This window comes from Lagenorhynchus albirostris, chromosome 9, assembly GCF_949774975.1.
Source record: "Lagenorhynchus albirostris chromosome 9, mLagAlb1.1, whole genome shotgun sequence".
Taxonomy (NCBI): Eukaryota; Metazoa; Chordata; class Mammalia; order Artiodactyla; family Delphinidae; genus Lagenorhynchus; species Lagenorhynchus albirostris.
The window spans coordinates 9,057,267-9,072,988 of record NC_083103.1 but is presented as its reverse complement, the minus strand read 5'-3'; the positions used below and the strand labels follow the sequence as shown (position 1 = coordinate 9,072,988).

General features: G+C 50.2%; 3 protein-coding genes and 1 non-coding gene across 6 annotated transcripts; 2 read left to right on the top strand and 2 right to left on the bottom strand.

The window, feature by feature from the left end:
* Positions 1-38: 38 nt before the first annotated feature.
* On the bottom strand, positions 39-4,692 carry INTS5 (integrator complex subunit 5). The gene is made up of 2 exons (XM_060158927.1): positions 4,541-4,692; positions 39-3,193 (listed from the first exon to the last, which is right to left on the bottom strand). Exons 1-2 carry the CDS (start codon positions 4,618-4,620, stop codon positions 214-216), a joined length of 3,060 nt encoding a protein of 1,019 aa, XP_060014910.1. The 5' UTR covers positions 4,621-4,692; the 3' UTR covers positions 39-213.
* A 3,270-nt stretch (positions 4,693-7,962) lies between these two features.
* Positions 7,963-15,562, bottom strand: LOC132525724 (uncharacterized protein C11orf98). 2 transcript variants are annotated; one of them, XM_060158922.1, is made up of 4 exons: positions 11,489-11,584; positions 11,212-11,336; positions 9,412-9,509; positions 7,963-9,327 (listed from the first exon to the last, which is right to left on the bottom strand). In XM_060158922.1, exons 1-4 carry the CDS (start codon positions 11,525-11,527, stop codon positions 9,218-9,220), a joined length of 372 nt encoding a protein of 123 aa, XP_060014905.1. In that variant the 5' UTR covers positions 11,528-11,584; the 3' UTR covers positions 7,963-9,217. The 2 variants fall into 2 exon arrangements, with proteins under 2 accessions (XP_060014905.1, XP_060014904.1); XM_060158921.1 differs by lacking the exons at positions 7,963-9,327; positions 11,489-11,584 and adding exons at positions 13,611-13,838; positions 14,664-15,562 and having other exon boundaries at positions 9,408-9,509.
* CSKMT (citrate synthase lysine methyltransferase) lies at positions 11,685-13,149 on the top strand. Of its 2 annotated transcripts, XM_060158923.1 has the most exons (4): positions 11,685-11,697; positions 11,989-12,076; positions 12,180-12,313; positions 12,477-13,149. In XM_060158923.1, the coding sequence occupies exons 3-4, from the start codon at positions 12,247-12,249 to the stop codon at positions 13,130-13,132; spliced, it is 723 nt and encodes a 240-aa protein (XP_060014906.1). In that variant the 5' UTR covers positions 11,685-11,697; positions 11,989-12,076; positions 12,180-12,246; the 3' UTR covers positions 13,133-13,149. The 2 variants fall into 2 exon arrangements, with proteins under 2 accessions (XP_060014906.1, XP_060014908.1); XM_060158925.1 differs by having other exon boundaries at positions 11,690-12,076.
* LOC132526670 (small nucleolar RNA SNORA57) lies at positions 11,763-11,911 on the top strand. Its single transcript, XR_009542658.1, has one exon. It is a non-coding gene; the product is annotated as a small nucleolar RNA SNORA57 (small nucleolar RNA).
* Positions 15,563-15,722: the final 160 nt, after the last annotated feature.

Sequence of the window (15,722 nt, the reverse complement as noted above, 5' to 3'; positions counted from 1 at the left end):
TTTGCCGGCTCTCCACATCAGACAGAGGAACCGGACTCTTGTTTTTCTCAACTCGGCAAATTTTATTTAGAAAAAAAGGTGGGGGAGGAAGAAAGTGACAGCGCTCTTTTAGGCCAAGGTCTTAGAAGAGAAACCTCCACATTTCTGCAGCACCTTAGCCCCCTGTCTGTCTCTCCTGGCTCAACCTCCCTCGGCTTCTGGAGCATGGAAAGGCTATGTCCCCTGCCGAAGGAGATTGGACGGTGAAGGTGCCTGGAAACGGCCAGAGAAAAGGCCCAGGCGGTCAATGTTGCGGTGGAGGACACTGTGCAGCACAGCCAGATGGGCTCCACCTTCACCCCCACCCTCCCTGGAGAAGTCCCGGATGAAGCGGCCACGCTCTGACTGGAAGATGAACTTCTGGGGCAAGGGCCCGTGCTCCCGGAGAAAGCCCCAGACACTGAGCAGCAGCAGACGCACTTCAAAAGGTGCCAGTTGGCTAAATACCTCGTGCATATTCCCCAGGGCTGGTGGCAGGAGGCTTCCCTCAGCCATGACAGCCACCAGGGTGCAGGATGCCTCCAGGTGCCAGGGGGAGTGGGCTGTATCAGGGTGGCGAGAGGCTTCCCAATGGCCCAAGAGGGCGGCCAGCAGCCCCCGCAGCAACACGGAACAGTAGCACAGGGCTGGGGGAGCAGCTGCTACCAACTTTAACAGCTCAAAGAGCAGAGGCTGTTCCCGGAAGCGCCGGCCAATGCGGAGATCCCGCTCCACGGTGGCCCGGGCATGCTCCTCAGGAGGCCAGGCTAGCTCAGCACCGGCTGCATCGGGACACACACTCTCCACCAAGGTCACTGCCACTGCTTTGGCTGCCTCCGGGCTCAGGGTGGGAGCCCCCCAGCAGCCCACACATTCAGTCCCCCCAGGGGCACTGCAGCAGTGCACCAGGAGGCTGAGGAGGCTCTGGGTGTTATACATCACTTCTTGCTGATTGCGTGACTGGGCAAACTTGGGTGGCTTTAGGCCACGGCCGATGACTCCAGCGTGGAAAACAGACCAAATCCCTCCAGGGCCCGGCACAGCTGCAGTGTGCCGCCGGTTTGTGTCCAACAGGGAGGCCGAAGCCAAAGGAGCTGAAACAACTGAGAGAGTCTCATTATCCCCATCCACTTCCCCACCAAACAGTTCTGTGTTGCCCCGATGTAAGGCTCCCTCAACTAGCAGCTGCAGGACAGCCTTGAGCCCAGCTGGGGAGGTCTGGGAGAGGCGGGTAAGAAGCTGGGAGGCGGAAGCCACCCCTGGAGGACCGTGCAGCCTGAGAGAGGCAAAGAAGCGATGCACTCCAGCTCTCACCAGTCCCAGGAGTTGGGAAGGGCACAGGGCTTCCGGAGGAAAGGGACAAATGGCCAGGAGGGAGGCAGAGGCTTCGGCTACTTCCTCCTCAGGATGGAGCAGGAGAGGAGCCAGGTCAGACAGATGAGCTGAGGCCGACTCCCCAAACCGGGCCCCTAGGGCTGCAGGGCCCTCACCACCCTGCTGTTCCCACCCCACTAGCAGTGCCAAGTTACGCAGGAACCGAGCCGTGAAGGGAGGTTGCAAAGTCCCTGCATGTACCCTAGCCAGGCAGCTTCGGAAGGCCAGGGGCAGGAGGCCAGAGAGACTGACCACCAGCCCTGCGTATAACTGAGTGGCCAGACTCAACTCTTCAGGGCTTCGGGCCCGGCTCAGGAGATGGCCCAAGGCCTCAGGTCCGCAGCTAGGCCGGGTATAAACAGAGAGCAGGCCAAGGAGCTGGTGTTGCCAGAGGAAGCGTTTTCGTTCCAAACGTAACGTCTCTCCACACAGCTCTCCAACGTGGTTTCTTAGCGCATCTAGAAAGGGCACAGGGCGGGGGGGCGGGGGGGGGCCCAGCACCCCTTCCCCAGGAGACCCTCCCCGGTGATGAACCAGCTTTTGCAGGTGCAGCAGCAATAGCTGGATCAGCCGGTCACAGGCCTCACGCACGGTGTCTGGCACAGCCAGGCCCTGGGTGGTAATGACTGAGGCAGGCATGGCTGTGTCCACCAGGAACTGCAACAGGCGGTAGGCACCTGCCCCAGAGGCCTGGCTCACCAGGTGCACGGCCAGGTTCAGCATGTTGTCCAGCTCCTCTCGGGGGAATCCCTGCAGGTGTTGCTGCAGCTGACTCAGCACAGCTGGGGGCTTAAGGCAATCCACCAGCTCTCCAGAGACTGTGCCCAACAAAGCTGGTGACATGACTGCCAGCTGCAGGAGGAAGGGAACTGTGGCCTGAAGGGAGGGATCCCCACTCCGGCCGCCAGTGCCCCCTGCCAGACTGTCATGAAACATTCGCAGGAGCTCCCGTCGGATGCTGTCTCCATGGCGGGAGGCCAGGTGCCCTAGGATGCCTACAACTGAGGCAATCTTGGGCACCCGTTTCTCCCCAGGGATGGCAGGAGATCCAGGGAAGGGGTCTGTAGAGGGGGTCTGAGAAGAGCCTCCACCACTGCCACCAGCTCCACCTCCAGCCCCACTGTGAACACAGAAGTCCTTAAGGCCACAGGAGAGAACTCGGGAGATGATGGTGCCGGGAAAAGAGGAGCCAATATGCGCCACAACCCAGTCGAAGTGTGGGGAATGCTGGACAGAGGTATCCAGCAAGGCATCCACGCAAGCATCTGGGCAACTACCAATGAGAGCCGAGAGGCACTGAACATAGATGTCCATTAATGTGCGTGTGGCCCGACAGCCCATCCACAGCTGCAGCAATTCGTTGAGAGAGCCAGTGGCATGGGGCACACGCTGGTGCTGGCCCGAGTAAGTGCTGCTCAGTTGCCCCATGAGGTCAATGGACCATGCACTAATCACAGGTGCCCACGCCTTCGGGTTGGCCCGGATAAACTCAGACAGCACCTGCTGCACTTCCTGCACCACATCCTCTAGACCAGGTCCCCCAGCAGGGACATGGGAGGGTGGCGGTGGACGGAGGTGAGGTGGACCAGCCACAGGGCTTTCATCCAGGGCAGCCAGGTGGGCCCGGACACTCTCATCAAAGACACCTCGCAAGTGGTCAAGCACAGCAGCCCGCGCAGGTGGCAAAGAGCGGAGCAAAAGAAGGCCACAGCGAGCATGTTCCCGAGCAGAGAGTTGGTGGCCCAGAACAGGGTCTACACCAGTCAGAAAGGCCTTGATTTCCTGCGACAGCTCCTGAGCACTGTAAGGAAGCAAAAGAAGCAGAGTTAGAGTGTTGGGAGTTGTTGAGCAAGTTACATTCCCTCTGTGAGCTTCAGTTTCTTTCTATGTAGAATAGGGATAACTGTACCTCCCTCAAAAGATAATATTCATAAAGCACGTAAGCACCATATCTAGGTCACACTAGTTACTCAGTAAATGCTAGCTATTTTTCTTTTAATAAATAACAATAGTATCAATATTAGATAACTCTTGTAATACATCAAGTTCTCTTTTAAGTACTTTACTTGTATTATTTCAATACAGATAACAGCCCAATAAGGTAGGTACCATTATGATCCCATTTTACAGGGAAGGAAACCAAGGTAAGTAATCAGACTATAAAGTCCAAGAGGGTAGTTAACAGTTCTCTGATTTTCAACAGTGGATCCTCTTCTACTGGGGTGCCTGGAATATGGGAAATACTCAATAAATATTTGTTGAATTGAGTAAGTATAGTTTGTGTTCCTGTAACATCTGCTTTAAACACACCTTTCTAGCTTTACTGCACTCCCCCCTACATACAAACGAGAACGCTGGACTTTGCTCTTAATGGAACGAAAATTCTAAGCCCAAATTTGCCCCTTAGTAAGAGCTCTCCCTCCCCAAACCTGCTTCTTCCCATATTCTGCAAGCATCCTAACCACCAACCACTTGGACTCCACCACATCAACAGCCACCACCTTCCCAGAACCCTCAGTATGCCCCAGCAATCAAGGTGCCCCAGGGCAGAGACAAGCTAATGCCCTTCAACCCTTCCCCTCCTGAAACATATGGGTTCAGTCTTAGAGGTTCAGAAGCCATTGTTACTTCCTCTCATTGCATTTTCTGACAGCATCCTCTAGAGGTTGATAAGGCTCTGACTGTGCCATTCATCTCTGGTTCCTCCAAAAAAAAACACTCTACGGTGAGGGGAGTGTCTCCGTTGGAGAGCAAGGGAAAGGCTAGAAGAAAGCATTCTGTGGGTTTCTGGGCCTGGGTGCTCAGGGAGTCTCCATGAAGTCAGGGGACCCTGGGTTCCCTCGGGTCTAAGGGACAGGGCACCTGGTTTCCCAAGAGTTCTGATATTCCCAATTCTTGGAAGAGCAAGGCCAGGATCCGGGGTAACTGGGCATTGGGGTTTAGGGGTAGGCAGTACCGAGATCTTGGGAGTGCGGGCACTGGAGCCCAGAGTTTTAGTGAGGCAGTCCCTGAGTTCTGGGAAGACCCGTCCGGGAATCTCTGAGAACCCGGACGCGAGTTCTCGAGGTGGGATCCGGGTTTCCGCCGAGAAGGCTGGTTATCGGCGCGGGACCCCGCGGTAGGGAAAGATGCCAGGGGCTCTGACTACCTGAGCGGCGCGGGACCGTGGGAGACCGGGGCAGGCCCGGGAGGCCCTGGGGCCCCGGGAGGGTCGCACAACGCGGACATCCCGGAGCCCTAGCCCGAGCCCGAAGCGGGAGCGGCGGAGCGCAGGAGGCGCATGCGCGCTGCCGGGAAACCCGAAAGGAACCAGCGACAAAGCCTCTCAGGAAAACCAATCCGGCGACGTCCGTGACCCTCACACATTGGTTCCGAGATGAGTCGGCGTCCCAGAACGGGGCTGCACCCGAGAGCGGGAAGCCGACCCACCCTCAACGCAACCACTTTTTTCCCCCGAGAGGGCTATTTACACAGACTAAGGCTAGCTGCGACCACTTAATTGGATTTAATTAATTTTCCTAAAGCCGAAACAAAATTTTCAACTCTCGAGGTTTTAAAAAAGGAAGCACCTTAGGAAACATTTTAATCAATAACCAGTGACAATGTAAAAAGCAGTTAAAGGAGAGAAGGGAAGAAGGAAAGCGGAAGAGAGACGGAAAGAAAGGAGTGAAAGTCTGTAAGAGAAGATGAAGAGAAGACAAGGAAAGAGAGGGAGAGGAGGAAGCCTGAAAAAATTGGGCTGGCTACGCTGAAGGTGTTCTCCCAGTCCTAGGTTAGCACTACGATCTCTGTCAGGCTCCCCAGTCTCCCAGTGCAGGGGGGCCTTCCCCAACCTCACATCCCCATAGCTGCAGAGAGAGCTTGGTAACCTTATGAGGATATAATACACCTCATCAAGAGCCCCTGCTCCAACCAGTCTATCTAGATCACGTTCCAGCTATTTCCACTAACCGGCTGTGTACTACATTTAACCCCTCTCTGCCTGTTTGCTTTTCTGGAAATCGGGATGTTAATAGTACAATTACCTCACGGGCTTGTGAAAATTTAAACCAGGTAATATGTTTACTGTATAGCACTTGGTGCCTGCAATGGTAGGTAAGCACTATATAAGCAACAGCTGTTTTTATTATATTTGTTGAATGAACTCCAGCTCTTTGACAACAGGGATGTTGCCAGTTTTGTTAAAGGCATTATCATCATCACATACAACAGTGTCTTCCTGGCATGTAGCAGGCTCTTAATAGTTGGTTGGATGAATGAAAAGGAAGGTGGGTTCTGAGGCCTGTATTAACCAGAGGGCTTACTGTTCTCAGTGGAAATGTGAGTTAGAATAACACCAGATGGTAGGTTCTAAAGATACCTTTGAAGTGACGGTGTTTTAAAAGCTAAATGATTAATTATGGTGGTTCTATATTTATCCTTAAATTTTAGAAGTTCGATCACTCATGAAGCGTATATGCTCTAGGACAGTAAATGAGACAATTTCTGCTCCTAGCTCTGCTTCAAACTTGGACCCAACACTTCCCTTCTCTGGGCCTTGACTTTTGATCTATGAAAAGTGGCTTTTGGGGACTTCCCTGGTAGTCCAGTTGTTAAGACTCTGCATTTCCACTGCAGGGGGCATGCGTTAGATCCCTGGTGGGGGAACTAAGATCCGCATGCCTCACGACATGGCCAAAAAAAAAAGTGCCTTTTGAACCCGATAAATTCTTCCAGCTATGAGACTATTATGTGGTCCTTGCCCTTAAAGATTTCACAATCTAAGGGTGCTTGTTTTGGAGTTAGATCTGGATTCATGTCTGCTATTAATTAGCAATGTAACCCTGAGCAAGTGACTCAGCTGCTCGGAGCCCCTTTCCTTAACTGTAAAATGGCGCATGTTGTATCGTATCTCACAAACTTTTTGCAAAGATCACTTCAGATTATTCACCTATTTCTTTCTCTCTCTCTTTTTTTTTCTTTTTCTTTATTTGGCCATGCCATGCAGTATGCAGGATCTTAGTTCTCCGACCAGGGATCAAACCCATGCCCCCGCAGTGGAAGCGTGGAGTCCTAACCACTGGACTGCCAGGAAATTCCCACTTCAGATTATTTGTGTAAAGAATTTAGCACAATACCAGGTACAGAAACTCTTCTTTGAACACAGCAAGCTCCTTTCTGCCTTAGGCACAGGGGGTAGAACAAAATTATGAAAGGAGATGAGAATCCCAAGATGTTGAAATTCCTTCTCCCTGCAGCTTCTCCCCTCCTCTCCTTACCGCCTCTGAATATATTTCAGTTTCACACAAGTACTTTTTCCTTTCTGTGTTCAAAACTGGACATAATACTGTCTCCATAGAAAAATAGCTGATACCAAGTTTTAGCCCAGGGGAAGTAGCAGGTGAGCCTGGAACATTGTGCCAGACAGCAAGGGATTGCTCAGATACTGGTGGTGCTGTGTCAAAAGGACACAGGACCAGAACTTTCTTGGTGGTCCAGTGGTTAAGACTGTGCCTCCATTGCAGGGGGCACAGGTTCAATCCGTGGTTGGGGAACCAAGATGCTATATCCTGTGTGCCCCCCTGGAACCCCCCCTCAAAAAAAAGACACAGGCTTTGGCTGGCCAGTTTGGTATGATTTGGAGCATGAAAAAGTGATAGTAACAGATGTTTAACAACCAAAATGAGATTTTAAAAAGGAAGTAGGGGTTTCCTTTACAGAATATGTAAAATGAGTAACATGGATGAATGAATGATACAATTAGAAAAATCACCATTTTGCAGCACTAACTAATTCAGGTATGGATCATCATGGATGCTAAAACCATTGTTGAGAGGTCATTGGGGAACAGGGTATTCATACAATCTCAAAGTATCACTCCATAGATTGCTTATTAATTACAAAGGGAAAGAATACCTTAACTGTGGAGAAATCTGACAGACACCCACTTAACACTAGGAATCACCGATAATGAGACAAACTAATATTATATGTGTGGACGAAAAATTCGCCTGCCTGGTGTATCAGAAAACAAACAATGTTGCGGCCATCAAGCAATCAGCCACTATGACCATCTCCGACGGTCTCCAAACAGGCTGCCCTCCATCAAACCATCAACCACTGCAGCCATCCCCAGCGGTGATTCAGGAGGAGATTCAGGAGGAAAAAGAACAGGATACTGGCCATAGGTAGTTAAGGAGCATATCAAAGAGCCGAGACTCTTGCATCTTCCCATACATAGAAAAGCACTAAATTAATTAACTTGAGAAGTCTGATTTTTTTTAATTAACAATAATCTTTGATGTTCCAACTACCTGGTTTTTGTTGCAAAAACACCTCTATATCCTGGCTCCTCCCTTACCTCAGAGCTATCTGACAGGCTGTCTTCCAGGTTTAAGTTTTCAGCAAGTCTGCTGAATCAAACATAATTCTCAACCTTTAGGTTGTATTTTTTTTTTTTTTCAGTCAACACTTACTTCCTGATGAAATGCAATGGGAAGTACACAATATCTTCTATGTAGAATTTTTCCCAGAAATGCTTAACCTACATCTATTGATGAGGAAACATATGGAAACACTCAGACAAACCCAGGCTGTGAGATATTCTTTAATTAATTAATTTAGGCTAGACTCTTCGAAGACACCAAGTCACCTAAGACAAGGTAGGGGTACTGTTCTGGATTGAAGGAGACTAAAGGGACATGACAATTAAATGCTATGCGTGATCCTTAACGGTGTCTGGATTGAGGAAACAATAAACAGCTATAAAAAATATTATCCACAGCTGAGGAAATGTGAATATGAAAACCTGAATTTTAGCTATTCCACCAATGTTAAATGTCTTAGGTGTTTTGGCTATATAGAAGCATGTACTAAGGGATAAAATCTCATCTGCAACTGACTTTCAAATGAGTCAGCAAAGACAACAATTATACATACTTGAACACACACATATATATGCAAGCGGGTAAGGAGATCAAGTATAGCCGAATGTTAAAAACTGGTAAATCCAAGTAGAGTGCATATTTAAGGGCTCAGTGTGCTAATTTCTTAACTTTACCGAAGGTTTGAAAATGTTCAAAATATAAACTTGAGGAGGGCGGAGCACAACACTGTACCCAAACCCTCCCTCTTCCAGGAAGCCTGCACTGATTAACAGAGCAAGGAGAGAATATGCTTTTCCCCAGTTGACCACATCTCTGCACACATAGCTTCTCACTTTAATTAACCACCCCAGCCCTGGCTTCCAACAAACAGAATTTCTGAACGTTAAAAGGGAAAAATAATGTTCACTTTATAAAAATATAATCCAGCAAAGGAAGCAGAGACAACCACGGTCACTTGTCCACCCTGGTCACACAGAGGAGGTGGTAGGGCCAGTATCAAGACCGTTACCTCCTCTGCTATCTCTACGGAACACCTTATTTTTGTCAGAAATGGAAAGATGGAGTGTCACTCATCGGGGAGACAGGGCCATCATGGAAGGTGGCTTCTTGTTGCCTTTGGTCAAGTAAGAGCTGTGGGTCCTGTTTCCCGATTGTCTTGTTTCCACACTCACAGCCCCTTTTCATGGCCTAGCCCCATTCCTACATTTAATCACATACATCTCAGTGAGAATGCTAGGGCTTTTTTACAAACAGAGTTGACTGCTTAGGACCCCCTCTCCAATCTTTCTTTTCTACCCTCTACCTCTCAATACATCCCTCCAGGGCAGGTCACTAGGCCATTAGGGAAGAGGAATCTGGGAACAGTGAAAAGGAGCAACGCTTTCTCCAAAGTCCTTTGAAATAACCATCGAGTCCTCCTGGCTCCAGCTGAGAATCTTCTGGTGGAAGGGGTGTGACATTTAGCTCTTATCTTCAAGGTCCTCCATGTCTACATCCTGGGGGATTTTTGTCTTCTTTTTTGATTTGGGCTGTGGTTCACTAGTCTTGGCTGACTTGAGGGGGGCTTCCACTGAGCAAAGGGAAAGAGGAAGCATTAAAGAACCCAAATGAACCCAGCTGCCCCCTCACCCCAGCTTCTGTGCCCTCGCCTCACCTTCCATGGCTGCTTTCTCTTTCTGGGCAAGCCGGATCTGCTGGAGGAGTTTTCTGCGCTTCTTCCCAGACAGAGTAATGTTGGCACGTGCACTGGACCTGAAGGATTGGTAAGAGCAAAAATATCCAGGTTAACCTGAACCAATACAGACCACACAGTGGTCCTGGTTACTGAAAAGGTCTTTGGATCCAAGTCAAAGAACTGTTACTTTACCTAAAACTAGTCTTAACAGATACATAAAGTAACATTAATTGCTAAAATTTAGTACATAATAGAAACGTTTCCTCCTCTTATTTTATAAATATATATAAATATATAAATACATATATATATATATATATATACTTTTTTTTTTTTCTGGCCATTCAACATGCAGGATCTTAGTTCCCTTGACCAGGGATCGAACCCATGCCCCCTGTATTGGAAGCGCAATTGGTCTTAACCACTGGACCGCCAGGGAAGTCCCTTATTCTTGATACTTTTAACAGCAGATGTGGTGGGTGGGGGAGGTTTCCCACATCAAGTAATTCTCCAAATTCTCAATGGACATTGACTAGGTGTCCTACAAATTTAACTCCATTTGGACACTATCTACCAGGACACAGCAACAGATACCAAAGGTTAAGTTTTCCCCCACTTCAAATGCCAATCACATATCCAGGTTGTTACCTGTACTTCTGATTGACCAGTCATAAATTGGGGTTCTCATGATCCCCTTCTCAGACTCGATAATTTGCTAGAACAGCTCACAGAACTCAGGGCAACATGTATTTGCATTTACTGATTTATTATAAAACGATACAACTCAGGAACAGTCAGATGGAAGAGAAGCATAGGGTAAGGTATGGAAGGGGCCAGAGGTTCCATGCTCTCTCCAGGTGAGCCAGCCTCCCAGTACCTCCACCAGTGGACCAATCAGGAGCTGGTTCAAGAGGTTGTGTAGAGCTTAATCTACAGCACCCACCCACCCCCTTCCCACAGGCAGTGAGAGGGAATTAAATTTCCAATCCTCTAATCACTTCATCCTTCTGATGACCAGCCCCACACTAAGTCACCATTTGCATAAATTTAGGTGTGCTCAAAAGGGGATTCTTATGAACAAAAATTCACTCTTATTACTCAGGAAATTTAGCTCTGCCAGAAAGCAGAGACAGGGACCAAATATATTTATTATGCTGCTTTATAAACTAAATATTTATAATAAACAAGTCAATGAAAGAATGGGGTGGGAACTCTGCCCCAAGACTCAGATTATATGCAAAATCTCACATGTGCCCTTGTGAAAATTCATCGAATGATTCGCCGCACACTTATGTGTGTGCTTTTAAATGTACTTATAAAAAAATCTGTGTGGGGCTTCCCTGGTGGCGCAGTGGTTGAGAGTCCGCCTGCCGATGCAGGGGACACGGGTTCGTGCCCCGGTCCGGGAAGATCCCACATGCTGCGGAGCGGCTGGGCGTCCGGAGCCTGTACTCCGCAACGGGAGAGGCCACAACGGTGAGAGGCCCGCGTACCGCAAAATAAATAAATAAATAAATAATCTGTGCGAGTGAATAATGTTACTTGGGGAGGTGGGGGAGTCCACAGCTCTCCTTAGATTCTCATCAGAGTCCAAGAACCAAAGAAAGGTTGTGAGCTACAGGTACAGTGAGAGACTAGCAGAGTTTAGGCACAAACGTTCCTTGCATAAACGTGAGTACACAAGGAAAGCAAAAAGGTGTTAGCTGCTCCGGAGCTCGACAAGGAGGAGGGAAGGAGGCATGGTGGGGAGGACCAAAAGGGAGAGCGTCTGGCACTCACGCCCGCTTCTTGAGGTGGTGCCTCGTGATCAGCCCTTCGTCTATCACAGCCCCGACCACCTGGTGCTTCAGTCGCCGCTCCCGGTTCAACACCCGCCGTCGCTTGAACAGCTTCTTCTTCAGCTCCTAAGGGGGAGGAAGATGCTTAATCAGACGGGTGCCGTGCACCGCGACCCGGGACCCCGCACCCGGCGACACTGGCCCATCGAGTCCAACTCGGGCGAGGGTAAAGGGCTCCAGGACGCTTGGGAAACAGGGTCGGGCTCCCACACAGTCACCGTTCGCGGCCGGTTGATCTTCCCCCCCGGAGCACCCATTGCTGCGTTGCGAAACCAGCTCAGGGACCAGCGTTTCAGCTCTGCGCAGGGTCCGTGTGCGCCCCACCCCTCAGTCCTCCGCTAGCCAATCGCAGCTGGGAGGGGGCGGGTCCTGGAGCGATATAAAGGAGCCCGGCTGGCGTTTCGGTCTTTCCGAGGACAGCGACTGAGTGAGTGTCGGTTTTAGTGTTTTCACCGGCTGGCCGTGCGGGGTTTCTGGGTGGGGCCTGTTGACCCTCCTTTTCTTGGCGGGGACCGGGCGTGCGGTCCCGGTCCGCGTAATGTACGGAGGTAGAGGGAAAGGGCTCCGGCCCCCTCGGCGTCATGTCTTCGGTACCGGCGGCTTCCATTCCGCGGGTTCTATCCTCAAGCGCCGGGACACAGGGCTCCAAGGAGCAGGGCAGAACCGAGGTTCAGCAGACTCCTCCCCGGGGTGCTCACACCTTCTCCTTTGATTTCAGGTCTGTGGAGCCGCCCCAGGAGCCGGAGCTGTCGCATCCCCTCCTCTTCCACTTCCCGTTGCAAACAATAAAAGCCGTTCGTACCGTAGTAAGTTTGTGTCCGCGTTCCTTTTCTCCGAGGCTGCAGAGTTAGGGAGGCTGTACGCGTGATTCCTCACAGCGTATTTTGCAAATCTTCCCTTGGACCTCAGGCCCCTGCCGGAGTACGGGCGACATTTTCGCAGAAGTTTCTCCGGCCGACCTTGCCGTCACCTCCGGATGGCAGCCCTGCGCCGAACCCTCCACCTGGCGAGCCTGGCGGCGGCGGCCCGTCGCGCCGTGGCGGGTAGGGAAGGTGGACAGAGGGAGGGCAAGTTGGGTTCTTTGTTACACAGGAGTCTAGTCCCTGAAATTGTGCCGCTTAAAGCCCCAGGCCACATTGGTGTGGGTTTTGTCGCGTTTTGCTAGAACTGGGCGCTGGGTGACGCAAGTCCTCCGCTCGTCCACAGGCTCCCTGGCTGGTAGCTGCCTGGCGGACCGCCGCCTCTGGGATAAGCTCCCCGCCCAGCCCCGTCAGGGCAGCGCGGGCACCTTCGACTGGTTCTTTGGATACGAGGAAGCCCAGGGGCTCCTACTGCCGCTGCTGCAGGAGGCACCAGCTGCCTGTCCACCGCGGGTGTTGGACGTGGGCTGTGGGACCTCCAGCTTGTGCACGGGCCTCTACACCAAATGCCCGCACCCAGTGGGCGTGCTGGGGGTGGACTCTTCTCCTGTGGCTGTGGCCCACATGAACAGCCTCCTGGAAGGTGGCCAAGGCCAAACACCCCTGTGCCCGGGGCACCCTGCCTCACGCCTCCACTTCATGCAAGCTAATGCCCTCAACCTGCAGCCAGTGGCTTCCTCAGGCTCTTTCCATCTAGTGCTAGACAAGGGTACCTGGGATGCTCTTGCCCAGGCTGGTCTGCCTGGGGCTTACCAGCTGCTGTCAGAGTGCCTGAGGGTCCTAAGCCCTGGGGGGACCCTGATTCAGTTCTCAGATGAGGACCCTGATGTGCGGCTGCCCTGCCTGGAGCAAGGGTCCCAAGGCTGCACTGTGTCTGTGCAGGAGCTGGGCCCTTTCGGGGGCATCACCTACTTTGCTTACTTGGTTCAAGGCTCCAATTAAAGACTTTTAAAACCTGACCCTAGTGTTTCTGTTGGGTGAGGAGTTGGAGAAAGCTTTTGTCTTGGCAAGATGACTGGAAAATGAGGATTTGGATCCGGGCTTTCATATTTATTAGCTGTGTGCACACAGTATTGAATATTTCTGTGCCCCAGTTTACTCATCTGCAAGGTTGGAATAATACCTGGAGTTATGTGGATTCCATACAACAACAGGTGAAACACTTAGCAGTGCCAGGCACAAGATGAGTGCTGAATAAAGAAGGTACAAGTGGGTCATTCCCCAGCCCAGTTAACCGAGCTCCTAAAAGCACAGATAGGAATTCTTAATCCAGATTCCTTGGATATGACGTGTGTGTGACCCAGGGGCCTAACCTGTAAGCCTTCACTTTTCTCAGCTTGTAGAAGGGGAAAATTGTGAAAGGATAGGTAGAAGGGCTTCATAAACCTAGGTAAAATGTTTGAGGGAGAATGATACTTACCCTCAAAGCTCCTGGGAGGCAGGAAATGGGAATATTCCACAAAGCAGCTTCTGCACACATGGGAACCTGATGCCGAGTCCCAGAGAGGACAGGGATTGGGGGCTTCCTGACAATCTGTCTCCTCTGGAATCCAGTAGGCATCTTGATCTACCTGTTCCTGCCCCCAGCTGAGTTCTGGGTTAAAGGTTCTTAAGGGAGATTTGGGGTCCAGTGAGCTCCAAGTCCAGCCTGGGGGGTGGGAGGGAGGGAGTTAGAGCCCATTAACAGTGAAAAATATACCTGATATATTACTGGATTTTTTTTTAAGATAAAACAAATTCATGTAATTTCTTTTCCTTATAAAAATAATACAGCAATTATAATGAAGAGCCTAACTTAACAGCTTCAGTTTCCTCATGAGGGAGAAAGTATCCTTCCTCACTGGGTCCTGAAAAATATATGTAAAAGTGTTCAGCACAGTGCCTGACATATAGTAAAAGTAGCTTCTGTAACAGTATATAGACATGAAGAAAAATCTGGAGGAGAAGGCATCCAAAATGTTAATCTCTGGGTAGTCGGATTTGGGGTGATTTTATTCTTTCCCCCATGACAAAAATATCTTAAAGTATTAAAAATACATATTAAAAGGTGTCACCTATCTGACATCACAACTGCCTTTTAAAGTTCATCAACTTTGCCAACCACCTTGACTTTTTTTTTTTTTTTTTTGCGGTACGTGAGCCTCTCACTGTTGTGGCCTCTCCTGTTGCGGAGCACAGGCTCCGGACACGCAGGCTCAGCGGCCATGGCTCACGGGCCCAGCTGCTCTGCGGCATGTGGGATCTTCCCGGCCCGGGGCACGAACCTGTGTCCCCTGCATAGGCAGGCGGACCCTCAACCACTGCGCCACCAGGGAAGCCCCACCTTGACTTTTATCTCCCACCTCTACATTTTTCTTCACTGTGTTTACTGAGCACCTACTGTGTGCTGCTTAATGCAAGAGACACAACTAAGTTGTCCTGCTTAGACCATCCCATTCACAACAGCCTCATTTGAACCAGCCACCTCCCTCACCTGGTTCTTCACTTTGGTCCTGGAAGACCTCAACCTCCTCTTCCTCATCATCAGTGAGCAGCTGCAGCTCCTTGTGCGGCCACCGGAGCTCCCCACTCTCTTCACTCCCTTCAGCCTCAGCGGCTTCCACCACGATGGAGGGGAGGCGGGTCTTTTGACAGACAACCTGGATGGGCACAGCAGGGGGCTTGGGCCAAATTAGAATGAGCCAACAGCAAGACACAAGGTGGGGAAGTACTAACCTGAACATCCTGGTGACCTTCAACCTGGCCAATTTCTCCTCTGTCGTCCCAGAGAGGGTTGGTGAGTCTAGGACTTTCCGGTTGCTGGGAGGAGCCTGGGCTATCTCTAGGCCAAGGCCCATCCTCGCTGCTCCCTGGCACAAGGGCCATGGGTGCTGATTCTTGGAGTGCAGGGTGGTTGAACTCAGTAGAGTATCCCTGCCCAAAGCACCCCACAGACTGTTCCTCTAATCTGCTTTGGAGCCTGGCCCCTTAATCACTTCTGAGAAGAGGCTGACATGCAAGGAGATTATGGGCCTTTCAGGGGAGGGGACAATCCCAAGAGGTGGGATAGGAGCTTTATTTCTACTCACTCCCTGGTGACACTGGGAAAGGCGGAAGTAGGAGTTAACGAGGGCATCTGGATTAAAGCCCTGTGAGTGAAGAGCTTTGATAACAAACTTGGAATTTTCTGGTTCTTACTGGGTCTCCCACATTGACATGTTTCTTTGTATCTTATTTAATGAATATTTTTATGGTGTATGCTATTTGCCAGGAACTGTTTTAAATGCTTTTCATATAAACTTATTTAATTATCCTAAAACTATGAGATAAATACTGTTATTAGCCTCATTTTCCGATGCAGAAACCGAGAAACAAAGAACTTAAACGATTTGCCCGGGGTCACACAACTAAGAGGTGTTTTCTTCTCCAAACTAGAATTCGGTATGTTAAACAAAATCCATGGTTTTAAAAAAAAAAAAAGGTTATACACCGTGAAGAGAAAGGTAACGTTTACTTTCAAAAAAGTAAGATAAAAAGAAAACATAAATATACC

Bases quoted from the DNA above. Each gene is read 5' to 3' on its own strand.
- INTS5 (XM_060158927.1), bottom strand. From the start codon at position 4,620: ATGTCCGCGTTGTGCGACCCTCCCGGGGCCCCAGGGCCTCCCGGGCCT. The intron at 3,194-4,540 runs GTAGTCAGAGCC...GCTTCCTTACAG, and splicing joins CACGGTCCCGCGCCGCTCAG to TGCTCAGGAGCTGTCGCAGG.
- CSKMT (XM_060158923.1), top strand. From the start codon at position 12,247: ATGGCAGCCCTGCGCCGAACCCTCCACCTGGCGAGCCTGGCGGCGGCG. The intron at 12,314-12,476 runs GTAGGGAAGGTG...GCTCGTCCACAG, and splicing joins GGCCCGTCGCGCCGTGGCGG to GCTCCCTGGCTGGTAGCTGC.
- LOC132525724 (XM_060158921.1), bottom strand. From the start codon at position 15,027: ATGGGCCTTGGCCTAGAGATAGCCCAGGCTCCTCCCAGCAACCGGAAA. The intron at 13,839-14,663 runs GTGAGGGAGGTG...CCCACCCCCCAG, and splicing joins GGACCAAAGTGAAGAACCAG to GCTGGACTTGGAGCTCACTG. The intron at 9,510-11,211 runs GTGAGTGCCAGA...CCAATCCTTCAG, and splicing joins CACCACCTCAAGAAGCGGGC to GTCCAGTGCACGTGCCAACA.